Here is an 18,555-nt window from a genome sequence, read left to right on the forward strand (position 1 = left end):
TAGATGGGCCATTGGCCTGATCCAGCAGTCTCTTCCTATGCTCATATGTGATTCTTAAACAAATCAGATGTGAAATTGCTGATCTTCTTAACAGACACATGTAACATGTCCCTAAGATCAGCCTCCATACTTGGGGACTGGAAAGCAGCCAAAGGAGCATCATTAAATTTTATTTTGCCTGTTTATAATGTGTGAAGTGCCCCTTAGATTCTACATCCTAAACCAGCAATGGTCTTCTTTCCTAGCTTTCTCTGGACAGCACTCCAATCTCCACACCTGTCTCCGCCACCAACTTCTGAGTGTTACGCCTGACTCCCCCATCTCTAGCGCTGCGACCGAAGCACAATGGCAAGCAAAACAGGACCTGAGCATCTCTTCAACCCTGCCACTGAAATGGAGACAGCAGGGACTGTGTTGGGCACCAAGTAAGGAGCTGGCAGGGGGCGGGGAGCCCCTTAAATGGGATGGAGCATTATAGTTTTAAGATTGGGGTGAGGAACTGGCGGCCCACAGCCCAAATCCTGCCCAGTCGTTTGGACAGGCCCTGCAGCCTCTCCTAGGCCTTGCCTCTCCTTGGGGTGGTCCAAAGAGGACCATGGCAGCAGCACCTTCTGAAATGGCTGCTTTTGGCAGCAGCTGAAGCAGGAGGTAGGCCGAGCAGTGCAAGCATCGGAGAAGTGGCGGTTTCCCAATGAGCTTGTTGTGACTGCTGCTCAGCTGAGTGGGACGGAGATAAGTCTTCCTCACGTTCCCCATCTCCTACTGCCCACCAAATTGGAAACAGCTGAGCAGTGGCAAAGAGGAGTCTGTGTTTGTGTTTTCTGCTGTATGTAAGGGTCATGTGTACATGAGGGTGTGTGGTGGCCTCCCCATTAGGGCTGGGTGATATATTGATATATCTTTGGAACATTGCGAGCTGCAGCTGCACACCCTTTGGACACACCCACTGCCTCCTTGGAAAGTTGGCTCCAAAGAATGTAGCCCTTGTCTTGAGAGCAGGTTCTCCCATCCCTGCTCCAGCAAAGAAGGCTGCTGGCTCAGTCCTGGGCCTCTTCTTTTGGAGTTTTTTTTTGGGGGGGGCATGCGGACTGAGATAGGGCTGAGAACTTATCTGCCCGCGGTCTGTCTCGCCAGAGTGGTGCATGCTCTAGTTATCTCTTGCTTGGACTACTGCAATGCGCTCTGTGTGGGGCAACCTTTGAAGGTGACTCAGAAACTATAACTAATCCAGAATGCAGCAGCTAGACTGGTGGCTGGGAACGGCCACTGAGACCACATAACACCGGTCTTGAAAGACCTACACTGGCTCCCAGTACGTTTCTGAGCACAATTCAAAGTGTTCGTGCTGACCTTTAAAGCCCTAAACGGCCTCGGTCCAGTATACCTGAAGGAGCGTCTCCACCCCCATCGTTCTGCTGGGACATTGAGAGGGCCACTGCCGAGGGCCTTCTGGTGGTTCCCTCGCTGCGAGAAGAAGAGTTACAGGGAACCAGGCAGAGGGCCTTCTCGGTGGTGGCACCCGCCCTGTGGAACGCCCTCCCCTCAGATGTCATGGAAATAAACAACTACCAGACTTTTAGAAGGCATCTGAAGGCAGCCCTGTTTAGTGAAGCTTTTAATGTTTAACAGACTATTGTATTTTAATATTTTGTTGGAAGCCGCCCCAGATGGGTGGGGTAATAATAATAATAATAATAATAATTCATTACTTATACCCCACCCATCTGGTTGCGTTTCCCCCGCCACTCTGGGCGGCTTCCAACCGAATATTAAAAACAATACAGCATCAAACAATAAAAACGTCCCTAAAAAGGGCCACCTACAGTTGTCTTTTAAAAGTAAAATAGTTGCTTATTGCCTTGACATCTGGTGGGAGGGCAATATTATTATTATTATGTGGCTCTTGTGACTTGCCCCTCTTCTCACTCCCTGTTCTCCTGGCCTCCCCTCCCCTCCCTCCCCAGGATCAACATCCCAGCTCTCCTGCCCCAAGGACCCGCCAAGGAGTGGCTGGATCAGCGCCGGGCCACCATCCGGCCCTGGGCCAACTTCATTGACCAGCGGCGCTTTGGGAAGCCTCGGAACTTTGGGGAGCTCTGCAAGCGGCTGGTGCGCAACGTGGAATATTTTCAGAGCAACTACGTCTTTGTCTTTCTGGGACTCATCGTCTATTGCCTGTGAGTGGGGTTTTGAGGGCGTGGGAAGGAACCCTCTTAACTTTGAGGGCATCACTGAGCATGCACAGAGCTGCATTTTGTCCCACAGCTGGGGTAAGCCACAGAAGCTGGTCTCAGGGGGAGGCTGCTCTTGGCACAAGATGTGGAAATATCCCTTCTGACAGAGCAATTCTTTGTTTGTTTGTGATACTGAGGTCTCATTGGAAGAAAGAATGGAGAGAGCAGCGAAGAAGTTGCGTGTTTGCCCTGAAGCAGTAGATTGTATGTTGATGACATACAAATAGGGATAGACAAATAGTCAAAGTTAGCATGTCAGACAGGAGGTTTCAGGTTAGCATTTTCCTTGATTTTTTTTTTTTTTTGGAGGGGAGAGCATTCAGTCTAGAACATTTATTTCACTTATCAAGGGAGCATTTAGACATTCAGTTCTGCCACCCTCGATATGAAACAGTAGCTCTCAGAAGCAGACAAGTATCAAGGAGGATCTGCAAGCAGGTTGGCTTTAGCTCTTATGCAGAATTTTGCTGCTTAAGGGTCACTGAGGAATACTGTGTAATGTCCCAAAGCCGGGAACCCTTTTGTGATTATTACTGTGATTTGGGGAGAGGGTTGGATTGATGATCCGTGATCTTTCTTGACGCTTCTAACCCCCTGGCCTTCTCTCTCTGCCCTGGCAGCATCACGTCTCCACTGCTTCTGATTGCGCTTGCTGTCTTCTTTGGAGCCTGTTACATCATCTACCTGAAGACCCAGCAGTCACAACTTGTTCTCTTTGGTACGTAGAGGGAGGCTGGCATTGACAAGCTGTGTGTGATAGAGAAAATTCATACCAGTGCATAGATTGCATGCTGATTACATAACCACCATGATCATTGAAGCCATAACATTGCCGGATTTCTTCTATATTTCTCTAAAGCCACCCACTAACCTTGTTTTCCGAGTGGCTTATGGCATAAAACGATGACATACAGTCAAAACATAATATTGTAAAATAAAGTAAAAAACCTGCAGCATAGGACAGAATAAAAGCAGTGTTTCAGTACGCTAAAAACACAGATTTCTAAAAAGCCTGGGAAATGAAAGTGTCTTCACCTGATGCCAGAATAACGATAAGGTAGACATTCCCACAGCTGGGGCGCCACCACGGCAAGGCCCTGTCTCTGGTAGCCACCTGTTTCACTTAGCACCTTGATGGCAGAAAGTGAGGAGGAATTAAATAACCTTTTAATGAGGGTGAAAGAGGAGAGCGCAAAATACGGTCTGAAGCTCAACATCAAAAAAACAAAGATCATGACCACTGGTCCCATCACCTCCTGGCAAATAGAAGGGGAAGAAATGGAGGCAGGGAGAGATTTTACTTCCTTGGGCTCCATGATCACTGCAGATGCTGACAGCAGTCACGAAATTAAAAGATGCCTGCTTCTTGGAAGAAAAGCAATGACAAACCTAGACAGCATCTTAAAAAGCAGAGACATCACCTTGCCAACAAAGGCCTATATAGTTAAGGATATGGTTTTCCCAGTAGTGATGTATGGAAGTGAGAGCTGGACCATAAAGAAGGCTGATCGCCGAAGAATTGATGCTTTTGAATTCTGGTGCTGGAGGAGACTCTTGAGAGTCCCATGGGCTGCAAGAAGATCAAACCTCTCCATTCTGAAGTGCCCTGAGTGCTCGCTGGAAGGACAGATCCTGAAGCTGAGGCTCCAATACTTTGGCCACCTCATGAGAAGAGAAGACTCCCTGGAAAAGACCCTGGTGTTGGGAAAGATGGAGGGCACAAGGAGAAGGGGACGACAGAGAACGAGATGGCTGGACAGTGTTCTCAAAGCTACCAGCATGAGTTTGACCAAACTGCGGGAGGCAGTGGAAGACAGGAGTGCCTGACGTGCTCTGGTCCAGGGGGTCACAAAGAGTCGGACACGACTAAATAACAACAACAACCTGTAGCAGGGCCTCTGAAAAGCATCTCCCAGGTTAGATTCATAGAATTGTAGAGTTGGAAGGGACCACGAGGGTCATCCAGTCCAACCCCCCTGCAATACAGGGATCACCCACAACCCTGAGATTAAGTCTCTACCAACTGAGCTATCCCAGCATAGGACTCGGGTAGGTCTATTGGGAAAAGGCTATCTTCCAGGGATCTTCCTGGGAATCTCAAGCAGGATGAGTGCTGCTGTGCTCATGTCATGAAAAGGGAGGGGGCAGTTCTTGGCCATGTGATTCGGACACCCCAGCCCCTTTCGTGGACGACATTCCTTGAAGCTCTGTCATGCCTTGAAGTGTCCTCGAAGGTTGCAGCTCCCAGTGTAGCCACCAGGTGGCGGTGCATCAACAAGAATGATGCAGATCACTGGCGAATGCCCTTTTCTTGCTAGGCTTCAACCCTGTAGTTTGTAGCTAGGGTAGACCATAGAGTGCTTGGCGTCTTTGTGTTCATTTGCAGTAATCGGGCAAAACTCTGCTGTTGGGCCAGTGGTCGATTTACACAGGCAACCGGGGCTTCCAGCTTTATCCCGAAAGGCCCTGAGAGTTAGAGCGTGAGCCTGGTATTCCTGCCCCCTGTATTCTCACTCAACCTCTTTTTGTTTAGGGCGGGAGCTCAGCACAGCCCACCAATATGGCCTGGCTGGGGGTGTTTCCTTCCCATTCTTCTGGCTGGCGGGAGCCGGCTCTGCTGTCTTCTGGGTGCTGGGTAAGTGAACAACCACATTCCAGCTGTGAGACACAAACCACCTTCCATTTCTGGGTAATAAAATAGAAGGGGGGGGTGTCTTCTCTTGTTTCCTGGAAATCTGGGAGACAGTCCACAGCTTGCACGAACAGCAAGTTGTAAAAAGTGTTCCTGTGGAGTTACTCGGGAGGAGAGCTTTCCCTCTTGCACTACTCATGACTGCATGTGCCACAATGCATCCCATACTCTCTTTAAAATGCATAAATCCGGCAGGAAGAAGAGCTAAATTTTGTGATGTGCATAACTTCGGCAAACGTGGTTGCATTACGTAATAGCCTCTTAGTTTGCATAATTTATTCTGCATTTGCTAGTCAGGAGTTGGTGTGCATAATAATAATAGTAATAATTTATTATTTATACCCCACCCATTTGGCTGGGTTTCCCCAAACCACTCTGGGCAGCTCCCAACAGAATTAAAAGCACAATAAAACCTCAAACATTAAAAACTTCCCTAAACAGGGCTGCCTTCAGAAAATAACAACAACAGCAGCAACAACAACAACAGTAATTTATTTATTTATACCCCGCCCATCTGGCTGGGTTTCCCCCAGCACTCTGGGCAGCTTCCAGCAAAAGATAAAAAATACATTAAAACAGATGTCTTCTAAAATTCAGATAGTTGTTTATTTCCTTGACATCTGGTGGGAGGGCGTTCCACAGGGCAGGTGCCACTACCAAGAAGTCCCTCTGCCTGGTTCCCTGTAGCTTCACTTCTTGCAGTGAGGGAACCACCAAAAGGCCCTCGGAGCTGGACCTCAGTATCCGGACTGAACGATGGGGGTGGAGACACTCCTTCAGGTATACTGGGCCGAGGCCGTTTAGGGCTTTAAAGGTCAGCATCAACACTCAGAAACATACTGGGAGCCAGTGTAGTCTTTCAGGACTGGTGTTATGTGGTTTCGGCAGCCGCTCCCAGTCACCAGTCTAGCTGCCACAAGGCACTAGTGCAGGGCACTAACACCTTGTTCTAGAAATCTGTTTAGCACCCTGTTTGATTTCTTAGATGTGATAGTCCTTACTAGAAGCTTGTTTTTAAGAAGTTCAACCTGAGATTCTCAGGATGCCGGGTGTGTGCATTACCTGTACCTACAAGTTGCAGAATACACGAAGCCTTGATTATTGGCCGTCTGCTTGTCACGCTTCTCAGCTGACACATATGGTATTTTGCAAGGTCTGCATTTTGATCATATTCATGGGCTTCTGCTTACTGTTGCCCCTCCCAACCCTGCTCAAATTTAGTCCACAGTGTTGCACAGTTCAGCTTCACTTGCTGCTCCATTATTTGTGGCCTTCCACTAGTTCAGGGGCCCTGGCACGTGACCCTGATCCCCCCCCCCCTTTTTTTTTTTTGCTTTGTGGAGCAGATCATGGGATGAGGATGAAAAAGGAGCAGGAGCTGTGTGGTTTTCTCTTGAGTAAGAGGTGTATACCTAATTAATAAGGTGTAAAACTAATTCACCTTATGTTTGCCAGGCAAGAGGACAGTAAAAAAAATTAAATGCTGGGATCTGCCCCTGTTAACTTTCCTGGTCAGGAAGTGTAGTTCTGTGGGATGTAGGCTCACCTAAACCATCAGAGCAAATAATAATAATAATAATAATAATAATAATAATAATTAATATATGAAGGGAATAGAGTACTGTAAGTTGGCATACCACATTCTGCCTGAGTCAGTTCTCGCAAAAAACAAAACTTGCAAAAAACAAAACTATTCCCACCTTCCAGAAATTCTGCTTCTGCAAACTATTTCCATTTTCCGACAGCGTCTCATGCCGTTCCTGTGCCACCCTTGCCATTCTCAGTGCCATTTGCACAGGAAAAGGGCTTATTGGAGTTAAGCCTACTATGCGAATAATGTTTGAAAAGGAAACTGTATTAACGAGAATAGTGCTAGCATAATGGGTGGGTGGTGTTATGTTGTTTCGTTGTATTTTTGCATTCTGTTGGAAGCTGCCCAGAGTGGCTGTGGCAACCCAGTCAAGATATGTAGGGTGCAAACCAATAATAATAATAATACTTCCAGGTGGGGATTCCAGGTCTTCCATCCCACTCTGTTGTGACTCCCTGTCTACTTTGGCTCCTTCCTCTCCCTCCCCACAAGCCCAAGGTGCCCTTAGGAGCTGCAGCGTAGACAGAGAGCATGTCAGAGTCCCAGCACTGTGGAAAGAGAACTAACTTAACCTTTTTGCTTTCTCCCTGTCCGGTCTGTCGCCCCCTGCAGGTGCCACGTTGGTAGTTATTGGTTCACATGCCGCCTTCCATGAATTGGAATCTGCCGAAACCGATGAGCTGCAGATGGAGCCTGTGTGAATGGCCTGGGGCAGCCCTTCGCCCCCTATATCGCTGTTACCCTGTCCTGTGTAAATACCGCTGCTATTTCATTCCATTGCCATGTGCCATGTCCTTCCTTCCTTCCCCAAGAGACTGGCTTTGAGGCTCTCTCCAGATCTTAGAAACCCTTGATGCTCTCCCTACTTTTGGGGGGTGCGGGTTGCCTCCCACCCCTCGTCTCCCCATTCCTTAGAAACCCCCCCCCTGCCCTCAATTCCCAAAGACCTCGCCCTTGGATTTCCCCATCTCGGGCACGTGATAAGGCCGTGTCCAGCACTCTCCGCCTTCGTGAGATTATTTAACTCCCATTACACTTCACCCAGTAGCCGGGCCTTGGAGGCCTTCCAGAACAGCTTTTAGTTCAGCCTCCTTTTATCTTCTGCCGGTAACATTAAAGAAGCAGAAGTGTTAATTGGAATGTCCTCCAAGGGCCTACTCTGTTCTGCCCAAGAGGTCACAGGGACACACAGTATGTGTTGATACACGACAGCTCCTTCGTTTTCTCAAGGTCGCCTGCTTGCTTTGAGGCTGGCCGTCAGCGGGCCGTCGGAAATGCGAGCAGAGAGGCCTCTTGTCGTTGCTGCTCGGAGCTGACAGTGGATTAACCACCAAAATAAAAATTTAAAAAAATCAAAACTCCAGAGTCTACAGTCAGGGCAAAAAAACCCACACTCCAGAACCTAATTCCGTACACGTGGCACCATGAATCATCCAGATTCTCCACATTTTTGAGTGCTTTGGTCTGGCAGATCAGTCAGAATAATTCATTTGGTTTGATTGTGGCCCTGACGTGGCCAAAGATAATTTAAAATGCATGTGAGGTGCCCTGTCCTTTTTTGCCCCCTAGCGCCTGATAGCACAGTATGCAACATTATTGCAAAGTTTTACAAGTCTCTCTATGTATTTGTATCCTATTTTATCCCCCAATGACTAATGGAATGGCAACACCCTTTCTTAATGTTACAGGTTCTGTGCAATTTTAACTCCTCCCTCCCCCCCGCAGCAATTATTCATCCATTTGGAAATTGCAAGGGCTCTTAATACTATGCTATTTACAAGTGATTCATATTCTGGGAGCACTTAATAAATTCCAGGTTAAGATGGACTGCTAATTCTGTTCATTTCATCATGGCTTCTCCTGAATTTCGCATTGGAGCTAGTCCCAGGGGTAGGGTGGGGGCGTCTCTCTAGGTCACAGAGACAAGGGAGCAAATTTACGTTCTGTTGCTCCAGAGCAGCCTTGGGCAACCTGGTGCCCTCAACATGTTGATGGACTACAGCTTCCAACTCAGGTGGGAGTTGTAGCCCAGCAAAATCTGGAGGGCAGCAGGTTGCCCAAAGCTGCCCCAGAGCAACGAGTTTAAATTGCAAGGGGATTTCACCTTAGCCAGTGATACATGCTCTCCAGTTTCTGTTTCAGTACGAGACTGAATCTAGTCTGATCAGACTGACTTGGAAGGTGGTGGTGACGACTATTTCATTAGACATTTTCAAGTCAAGGCTATGCTGTTGTAGCAGCATATCATCTCCATCTTTAGTGGGTTGGACTCGATGCCTTTTAAGGTTCTTACTAATTATCCGATTCTCACGTCCCACTGGAACTTCAGGTCTCTTACTGAAGTTGAGTGGCAGTAAATTCAGGATGGACGAAAACACAATTTGCTTCCGCATAACTTCAGATCTCACTGCCACAAGATGTGGCGATGGCCATCACTTCCAATGACTTTTAAAGGAGAATGGAGTAGTTAACAGAGGTGGGGGAGTCTGCATTCATACATGCTAATGGTAACATCAGTTTTCCAAGTGCCTTCTACACACAAGAAGGAAGCATCCATAGGCTTGCAAAAACCCTAGGTTTGCAGCGGAGTAAAAGCAAATATTTCGAGGGGAAACAAAAACTTAAGCAGCTCGCGAAGCAAGCATGCTCAGTCCTGACACTGGGAGGGTGAGATAAAATTGAGCATCCTGGCTGGAATAGAGTGACGACCTTGAACAGGAACACTCAGTGCTGCAACATTTTGTTGCAGGACTCCCTTGCCACCTGCCTGTTAGCCATAGTACTGAAATAGAAACTGAAGCCACTGAATACCAGTTACTACAGCCATGCAACAGGAAGGAAGGACTCTTGCTATCACACCTTGCATTTTGGGATTCCTAGGACCATCTAGCTCAGGGTTAGGCAATCTAAGGCCCGTGGGCTGGATGCAGCCCAATCGCTTTCTCAATCTGGCCCGCGGACGGTCCGGGAATCAGTGTGTTTTTACATGAGTAGAATGCGTGCTTTTATTTAAAATGCAGCTCTGGGTTATTTGTGGGGCGTAGGAATTCGTTCATTCTCCCCCCCTCCAAAAAAAATATAGTCCGGCCCACCACGTGGTCTGAGGGACAGTGGACCAGCCCACAGCTGAAAAAGGTTGCTGACCCCTGATTTAGCTGGAAGCAGGAGGGTGAATTGAGTGGACCTTTAGACTGATGCAGCAGGACGGTTCTTGTTCACTGCACCCCACAACATTGCCATGTGTTTGCTGCCAGAGGTTGTCACCCCGAAACACGTTGATTGCAAAGTCTTTATTTTGAGAAATGGACTGCGTGGATGAAAGTTGCTTCCCTGCCCTAAATGCCAGGCAGCCCAAGATACCCTGCTGTTTTTCAAGTCACGTTTGCTGAGATTAAAACTGGCTTTCTTTCTGAAGCCTCAAGCAGACATCAGCCTTAAAATGGATTTTCAGAGGAGGTAGCAGACTTAATCATAGAATCATAGAGTTGGAAGAGACCACAAGGGCCATCGAGTTCAACTCCCTGCCAAGCAGGAAACACCATCAGAGCACTCCTGGCATATGGTTGTCAAGCCTCTGCTTAAAGACCTCCAAAGAAGGAGACTCCACCACACTCCTTGGCAGCGAATTCCACTGTCGAACAGCTCTTACTGTCAGGAAGTTCTTCCTAATGTTTAGGTGGAATCTTCTTTCTTGTAGTTTGGAGCCATTGCTCCGTGTCCGCTTCTCTGGAGCAGCAGAAAACAACCTTTCTCCCTCCTCTATGTGACATCCTTTTATATATTTGAACATGGCTATCATATCACCCCTTAACCTCCTCTTCTCCAGGCTAAACATGCCCAGCTCCCTTAGCCATTCCTCATAAGGCATCGTTTCCAGGCCTTTGACCATTTTGGTTGCCCTCCTCTGGACACGTTCCAGTTTGTCAGTGTCCTTCTTGAACTGTGGTGCCCAGAACTAGACACAGTACTCCAGGTGAGGTCTGACCAGAGCAGAATACAGTGGCGCTATTACTTCCCTTGATCTAGATGCTATACTCCTATTGATGCAGCCCAGAATTGCATTGGCTTTTTTAGCTGCCGCGTCACACTGTTGGCTCATGTCAAGTTTGTGGTCAACCAAGACTCCTAGATCCTTTTCACATGTACTGCTCTCAAGCCAGGTGTCACCCATCTTGTATTTGTGCCTCTCATTTTTTTTGCCCAAGTGCAATACTTTAAATTTCTCCCTGTTAAAATTCATCTTGTTTGTTTTGGCCCAGTTCTCTAATCTGTCAAGGTCGTTTTGAAGTGTGATCCTGTCCTCTGGGGTGTTAATAAATTAGGGCAGCTCGCCTAGGTCTTAACGTAGTTTTCAGGTCACACCTGAAGATGCTAGAATGAAGAAACACAAATGGCAGATTCCCCCGCCCCCTTTATCCAGCAGTTCCCTAGATCTCTAGATCAGTGTTTCCCAACCTTGGGCCTCCAGCTGTTTTTGAACTACAATTCCCATCATCCCTGACCACTGGTCTTGATAGCTAGGGATGATGGGAGTTGTAGTCCCAAAACATCTGGAGGCCCAAGGTTGGGAAACACTGCTCTAGATGATGAGGCTCCGCTGCATTTAATGACTGCCATTGTATGCCAAGATGATTAAGCAAAAGAGCGCTGCCTCTCACGACCATGGCTTGGTTTCCTTGGGAGGGAATGCTTAAATATCTATCTATCTATCTATCTATCTATCTATCTATCTATCTATCTGCTGGTGTTAAAGGCACAGGAGCAGAGGACAGCTAAAAGATTTGGCAGCCATAAACCAGGGGGCAGTGGCAGAGTAGCATCTAAAAGCCCTCTCCGATGCTCTGCAGAATTTTTAAAAGAGAGGAAGAAATTATAGCTCAGTTGATAAAGAGCATGAGATCCTTGATTTCTGGGTCGTGGGTTCGAGCCCCATGTTTGGTGCAAGATTTCTGCACTGCAGGGTGTTGTTCTAGGATCCTCAAGGTCCCTTCCGGCTCTAAAATTCTACGAATTCTGTGAAAACGGGCCACCGCCCAGCCAAGCACCTGGGTCTCCCGAGTGCCTGGCCACCACCTTTCCTTCGTCAGCAACTTCAGCCTGCTTTGTCACCATGGCAATACCCTGCGCTCTCTCTCTCTCTCTCTCCATCCTTCTGTTGCCGTGGCAATGACCTCCTCCTCTCTCCCCACCCCATGGGAGCCAGATGGAAAAAGCAATCCGATTAAATTAGCTGCGTCAAGAGGCATCTTTCGAGTTAGAGGACAGTGCCAGACAGTGGGGAGGAGGTCAGGACAGAGCTGAAGCCTCAGAAGGGAACTTGGGGAAGAGAGGAAGAGCAGCGGAGGGCATCCCAGGCCAAGGCTCGCTCTCTTTATTATTATCCACCCAACCCCAACCCACCGCAATGCCACCTGCAACCAGCCATCCTCACTTAGCTGTTTGCTGCAGTGCTGGGAGAGGCTGCTTGTCTCCCTCCTGTGGCCAAACGCAGAACAACAAATCCACCCTTAGCTAGAGTCCAAATTCTGTCTCGCACCTTTGCAGCTGCTTCTCAGAAGCCACGTAGGCAACATTTAATTCAAGCAGGATGCCCAGCTGTGTGCTCCTCCCCACCCTAATTTGCTAAGCAAGAGTAGCCGTCTCCCCATCAGCAAAGCCACAGCGGATCAGATGCACATAACAGTGGCGCATGGATCGTTTTGCTCCATGTACCGTGCAAGATCTTTAATGCCTGATGTCTTAATAAGCAGCCCTATAAAAGCTTCGGCTGAGACCATCTATAAACCACATTTCCCTTTCCTTTCTCTTGGGTTTTCTTCTCAGAGCTCATTGGCACATTATGAAGCATCAAGTGTAGAAGAATTCTGGGCTGCATCGCTTCAGAGGGAAGGGGGGGCAGTTCTTTGTGCGTGCAAAAAATAAAAATAAAATAAATGCTATAGCCAGTAGAACGAGGATGGAGCTACTCTAAAACTTTCTCTACAGCAGTGGTTCTGCCACACTGGTTTGGTAGGAGAGGGTGGCAAGGGTGGCAGGTAGACAATCAAAGAAACACTTAAACATTGCAGTGCAGTGGTATGGTATCAAAATATTATTTTTTGCATTATACGGATAGATACCTTTTCAAAATGAGAGCGGGAGCATCAAGCGATACGGAGGGCAACCCTAGTTCTGATCCAGAGTCACCGTTCGTTGTGGCATGAGCACATTTTTATTCTGAAAGTGTGGCCCAGAGGCAAATAAAGTTTGAGAGCCGCTGCTCTTCAGTGTGTTCATGTACTTAGTAAGAGGGGCAATAATACACAACAAGCGCAGTTTCCACCTCCACTCTGAACTGGTACAGCCCAGAATTTCAACACCTTGGTCTCAACACTTATTCTGCGTAATGGGTAGGCGGGCTATTCATTGTGCACCATTTCTCCTAACAGAAACACAGACACACACAGAGATATATATATATATGTAATGAGACGGCTATATCTCATATATTAAATATTCCACTTCTGGTTTTTATTTGTTAAATCGGTTTGTTTTTTCCTCCTTGTTTTTGTTGGTTCACACGACAACACAATCCCAAAACGGGAAGGGGAGATGGGACAGGACAGACTACATCTCCCCCCCAACACGGGCGCTTCGTGTCCCCACTCCCCTCCCCACCCAAAACACAAAGAAAATAAAAGTTTATTGAGGGTGGGGACACACAGAGGTGAAGTCGCCTCACCCAGTCAGAAGCCAGAGAGGTCCCTCTCCTCCCACCTCAGGGTAGATGAGGAAGGGCACAATTTTTCCTGGGGAGGGAGCTATGGCTGAGGTCTCTGTACTGGGTCGTGGGCCAAGGAAATGGGAAAACGGCTGCCCAAGAGGAGAGGGTGGTGTTCAGCACCAGTGGGAAGGATTGCCAGGAGGGTCCCCGCTTCCTCCCGATGGGTTACCTTGGGACAGAAGGGTAACATCCTGGCCCCCGCATACACACACACACACACACAGAGGAGGGGGCAGGAGAAAGCGGCTGTCTTGGTCCTATGAGAGCAAATCTGTACATGCAGAGGAGAGGGACTCCGGACACCTGGGTTTCATTTACACATCTAGCGGGAGTCCGAGTCGAGAGGGGAGGGGTGCGGGAGCCAGGAGGAAAGGGGACGAGAAACCCTGGCGTGTTTTGTTCTTGAAGGGTTTTGTTGTTGTTGTTGTTGTTGTTCGCCTTTGTGCTGCAACACTCGCCACACGCAACCCAAAAAAAGTTGATAGGAGGGAGGCCAAGGAAGCGTAGATGGGCAGTTGAGGGTCACCCATGGCTGACCTCTGCTCCCCTCTCATGCATACACACACACACACACACAAATGTACACATACACACACACACACACACACACACATCCCCCACCGGAGCAGGGGAGAAGGAGAAAATGGAAAATGACAAGGGTAGGGGAGCAAAAGGAGTTTCCCTCCCCAAACCTGGGGGGGTCAAAAGCTTTACTACTGCTAACCGGATAACAGTAAACCCTCCCACCCGAAACCCTGTCCCGTTTGGCTCACGTAATCCGAGGCATGTTGTTTTTTTGGGGTACTGCTGGTCCCCGGGTTCATTCCCAGCTATGGAAGGGAAAATTTGATGCAGGGGCAACGGTTGGTGGGTGAAGATGGGTTTCGCCGAGGTAAATAAATATTGCCCCAATGACCCCGTTTCTCTCTCTGTCTTGCACCCATGCCCCCTCCCCCCCCCACCAGGCTGCTCCGAAAAACTAAAGGAAGAATATGGCAGAGAGCAGAGGTCGAGGTGTGTGGGGGGTGGCAGTTTTCCCTCCCCCACCGCACCCCTCCATCTTGGGACATGGGTGCAGGATGAGACAGGATGGCGTTCCTATCTCAGCCACCGGGGTCCGGGGAAAAGAAGGCGGGGAAGGTGGTTTTGTTGTTTCTGTGTCCGAACGTATGATCCTGGCATCAGGCTCTTTCTCTCTCTCTCATAATTAGGCGGGGAGGATAGGCAGAATTTTGGAGGGGGAGAGCACTCCCCCTTAAGGGGAGACAACCAGCCACGGAAAAGGGAGGAGACTCAGTAGTAGGTTTCTTTCTCCACCCATCCTGCAAAACAAAATAAAAAACCAACATGAGCAAGGCAGCAGTGGCAGGCACAGATCTCCTGTCGTCGTCCCCAACCCTGGCTCTATCCACAGGTCTCCCACCCACCCGCTCTCCCTTTCCCCCCTCACCCAGAAGATGATGATAATCCTTATTACTGGGATAATTAGTCGCATTCAATGGTGGCTTAGACTCCCGCAAAGCTCCTCTTCTCAAGCGCCTAGGCAAGGCACCTTATTTTTGCACATTCCCTGCCCCAAGCCACAGCAACTCCCTGAACCCTCTGAAAGGCTCTTTCTAATAAAGTCCGGGGAATCTCCAAAACTGGCCAGGAAATGGATCAGTGAGAAATTAAGGTAGGAGATGGATCAGAGGAAAATTTAAGTGTGCCACATGAGAGGTTCCTGATGGTGCAATGCCATCGTTGGGTACAACCTGTATTATGAAGGAGCGTCTCCTCCCCCATTGTTCTGCCTGGACACTGAGGTCCAGCGCCGAGGGCCTTCTGGCGGTTCCCTCACTGCGAGAGGCCAAGTTACAGGGAACCAGGCAGAGGGCCTTCTCGGTAGTGGCGCCCGCCCTGTGGAATGCCCTCCCATCAGATGTCAAAGCGATAAACAACTACCTGACATTCAGAAGACATCTGAAGGCAGCCATGTTCAGGGAAGTTTTTAATATGTGACATTTTAGTGTATTTTTCATCTTTGTTGGAAGCCGCCCTGAGTGGCTGGGAAAACCTAGCCAGATGGGCGGGGTACAAATAATAAATTATTATTATTATTATTATTATTATTATTATTATTATTATTATTCATCGTTGTTGCTATTCTATCAATAGGTATGGTGTTCACTGAAGAAGACAAGTCCCTGCCCCAAATAGTTTGCAGGCTTCCTCAACCTCGGGCCTCCAGATGTTTTGAGACTACATTTCCCATCATCACCACTGGTCGTGCTAGCTAGGATTCATGGGAGTTGTGGGCCAAAAACATCTGGAGGGCCAAGGTTGAGGAAGCCTAGTTTACAATCTAAAATATCGACATAGGGGAGATGTGGGAACTGGGGGGCATTATTTATTCATTCATTCATTCATTCATTCATTCATTCATTCATTCATTCCCTGCCCATCTGGCTGGGTTTCCCCAGCCACTCTGGGTGGCTTCCAACCGAATATTAAAAACAATACAGTGTCAGACGTTAAAAACTTCCCTAAACAGGGCCGCCTACAGTTGTCTTTTAAAAGTAAAAAAGTTGTTTATTGCCTTGACATCTGCATGAAAAAGGACAGCAAGGGAGAAAGTTGAGTTTAGTTTGTAAGCACCTTGAGGGGGAACCTCTGTCTTGTTTATATGAAGTTGTGAAATCTATAAATAAATATATTATTAAAATAAAAATAGGGTGCCTATAACCCTTATTTCAAACTCAACACAGTTCTGCACAAAAGCAGGCCCGTGGAAATGAATGGATCGAAGTTAGTAATGCCCATTCATTTCAGTGGGTCTATTCTGGGTGAGGCTAATAGTGGGCACAGCCCCAGGGATGGGGAGCTTGCTGCTTCAACATCATCTCCCGAAATATTCCTCACGCTCCTCAGAGAACTCCCGACTCTCCCAGCCCCACTCACCTCCTGGGTTACGGCGCAGTATAAGTTTACGGATTTCATCGTACACAAAAATGAGGAAGCTGTAAGGGAAGGCGCAGAACCACCAGCTGGGCCTGAGGAGAGAAGGAAAGATCAGCACAAGAGCCGAGGAGACGATGGTTGGGTGTGAGTGTGCATCTTTTTGTGTGTGTGTGTGTGTGTGTGTGTGTGTGTGTCATAGCTGTCAACTTACAGATTTGAAAATAAGGGACCAGCAGCCTTGAAAATAAGGGATCAGCAGCCAAAATAAGGGATTTTCCAAGCACAGGTATGTTCGACTTCTGAGCCAAAGGCAGAAAGCCCAGCTAGCAGCCAAACGAAGCCTCAAGCGGTGGTTCTCACAGCGCAGCAACCCGGCAAAGGGGATGCAGCAAAGAAAACCACCGTCACTTCTCCGCTAGGAAGCGCTGAGCAAAGGCGAGTCCCCAGGCAACGCGGCCAATTTGATCGGCACAAGGCATGCAAGCTCCACCGTCCGGTCGTTCTTAGACTCTTATTGGGTGAGCAACGCAGCCAAGCAACACAGTTGGAGCCTCCCTCCTCCCTGACCGGCCGGGAGGGAGGGAGAGGAGCTGCTTCCTTTGAAACCCGGGAAATTTAAGGGACATCATCAATAAGGGACAACAGCGGGACACAGTGCTGGGATAAGGGACTTTCCCGCCAAATAAGGGACGCTTGACAGCTATGGTGTGTGTGTGTGCCCACACAAAGATTCCCAAGACTGAAACAGACAACCTGGGTGTGATCAAGCCTCCTCCAAATGAAAAGTCCTTGTGCCAGAGATGGAAAGACTCCTCCCTCTTGTCTGAAAACCACATCCGCACCATGCATTTAAAGCACTATGATACTGCTTTAAATAGTCATGGCATCCCCCAAAGGATTATGGGAGCTGAGGTTTGCTCCAAAGGTGCTTAAAAGGTAAAGGTAAAGGTACCCCTGCCCGTACGGGCCAGTCTTGACAGACTCTGGGGTTGTGCGCCCATCTCACTTAAGAGGCCAGGGGCCAGCGCTGTCCAGAGACACTTCCGGGTCACGTGGCCAGCGTGACATCGCTGCTCTGGCCAGAGCCAGAGCCAGAGCCGCACACGGAAACGCCGTTTACCTTCCCGCTGGTAAGCGGTCCCTATTTATCTACTTGTACCCGGAGGTGCTTTCGAACTGCTAGGTTGGCAGGCGCTGGGACCGAGCAGCGGGAGCGCACCCCGCCGCAGGGATTCGAACCGCCGACCTTTCGATCGGCAAGCCCTAGGCGCTGAGGCTTTAACCCACAGCGCTACCTGCGTCCCTCAACCAAAGGTGCTTAGAGAACTACAATTCCCAGAGTGGTTTAACCATCAATCCTCCTTCACGAGGAACTCTGTGGAATTGTAGCTCTGTGAGGGAAATAGGAGTCTCCTGGCAATCTCTCAGCACCCTTAACAAACTACAGCTCCCAGAATTCTTTGGGGGGAAGCTATGCCTGTCTAACACAGTATCATAGTTCTAAAAATGTATGGTGTGAACACGGCCTAAGGCAGGGATTCTACATGCCAAGCAAGATGCTCTGCCACGGAGCCACAGATCTGTACTCACTTCAGGGGGTACATTCTCAGCGCCACATCCATGCCGGGGCAGTAGGACAGGAAGGCGGCCAAGGCAGTCTCCTCAAAGAGACCAAAAATAAGGATCTTGTTTCTGAAGGGAGAAAGAGAGAGAAAGTGAAAGAGAGGAATACTCTTGTTATAAGTCACCTGTTGCCCCTGTTCCATTGGAACCTCCGTTTTTGGAAACTAACCCATTTCTCTGCTGTGATTGGCAGGCGAGTGCCACCCCCTAGGGGCTGCCCAGTTGGCGTTGGCCCACGTCAGGGCCTTTCCAGTGGCAGCCCCACTTTTGTGGAGTGCCTTCCCTAATGAGGCACCTCTTGCTTCTCTCATTATTATTTTCTCTCATTATTGTCTTTCAGGCGAAATTTAAAAACAAGCCTGCTTACCTAGATGAATGAAAAACACTGTTCCTGGCAACCCTGAGATCCATGTCTTTAGAAAGTTTTAAAGTGTTTTTAGAATGTTTTAAAAAACACACAAAAAAACAGTTTGTAAGGGAGTCTGAGGGTCACCTAGCCAAAAGCCCCCACAATGATTATGGATATGTTTGCTCTCCTGGGCTCTTCCTGGAGGAATTTATTTAAATAAATGAATAAATACAATGTTTCAAAACCCAGACATGGTGAAAGCATCCAGTGTGAAGGGAAAACTTGTATCCTTAAACATGCCCTAATAACCAATCGTAGAATTGTAGCTGGAAGGGACCCCGAGGATCATTTAGTTCAACGCCT

General features: G+C 48.4%; 2 protein-coding genes across 2 annotated transcripts in view; one reads left to right on the forward strand and one right to left on the reverse strand.

The window, feature by feature from the left end:
* The first annotated feature begins 267 nt into the window (after window positions 1–267).
* RABAC1 (Rab acceptor 1) lies at window positions 268–8,344 on the forward strand. The gene is made up of 5 exons (XM_079985796.1): window positions 268–425; window positions 1,965–2,177; window positions 2,855–2,952; window positions 4,768–4,869; window positions 7,130–8,344. The coding sequence occupies exons 1-5, from the start codon at window positions 346–348 to the stop codon at window positions 7,216–7,218; spliced, it is 582 nt and encodes a 193-aa protein (XP_079841922.1). The 5' UTR covers window positions 268–345; the 3' UTR covers window positions 7,219–8,344.
* A 4,661-nt stretch (window positions 8,345–13,005) lies between these two features.
* The window catches only part of ATP1A3 (ATPase Na+/K+ transporting subunit alpha 3), a 35,514-nt gene continuing 29,964 nt past the window's right edge, over window positions 13,006–18,555 (reverse strand). The window contains exons 21-23 of the mRNA XM_079985321.1: window positions 17,811–17,912; window positions 16,221–16,312; window positions 13,006–14,602 (exon numbers count right to left, since the gene is read on the reverse strand). Of these exons, the coding sequence (XP_079841447.1) occupies window positions 14,574–14,602; window positions 16,221–16,312; window positions 17,811–17,912 (223 nt within the window). The 3' untranslated portion in view covers window positions 13,006–14,573. The remainder of the gene's footprint in view (window positions 14,603–16,220; window positions 16,313–17,810; window positions 17,913–18,555) is intronic.

Source organism: Podarcis cretensis (genome assembly GCF_951804945.1).
Source record: "Podarcis cretensis genome assembly, chromosome: 8".
NCBI lineage: Eukaryota > Metazoa > Chordata > Lepidosauria > Squamata > Lacertidae > Podarcis > Podarcis cretensis.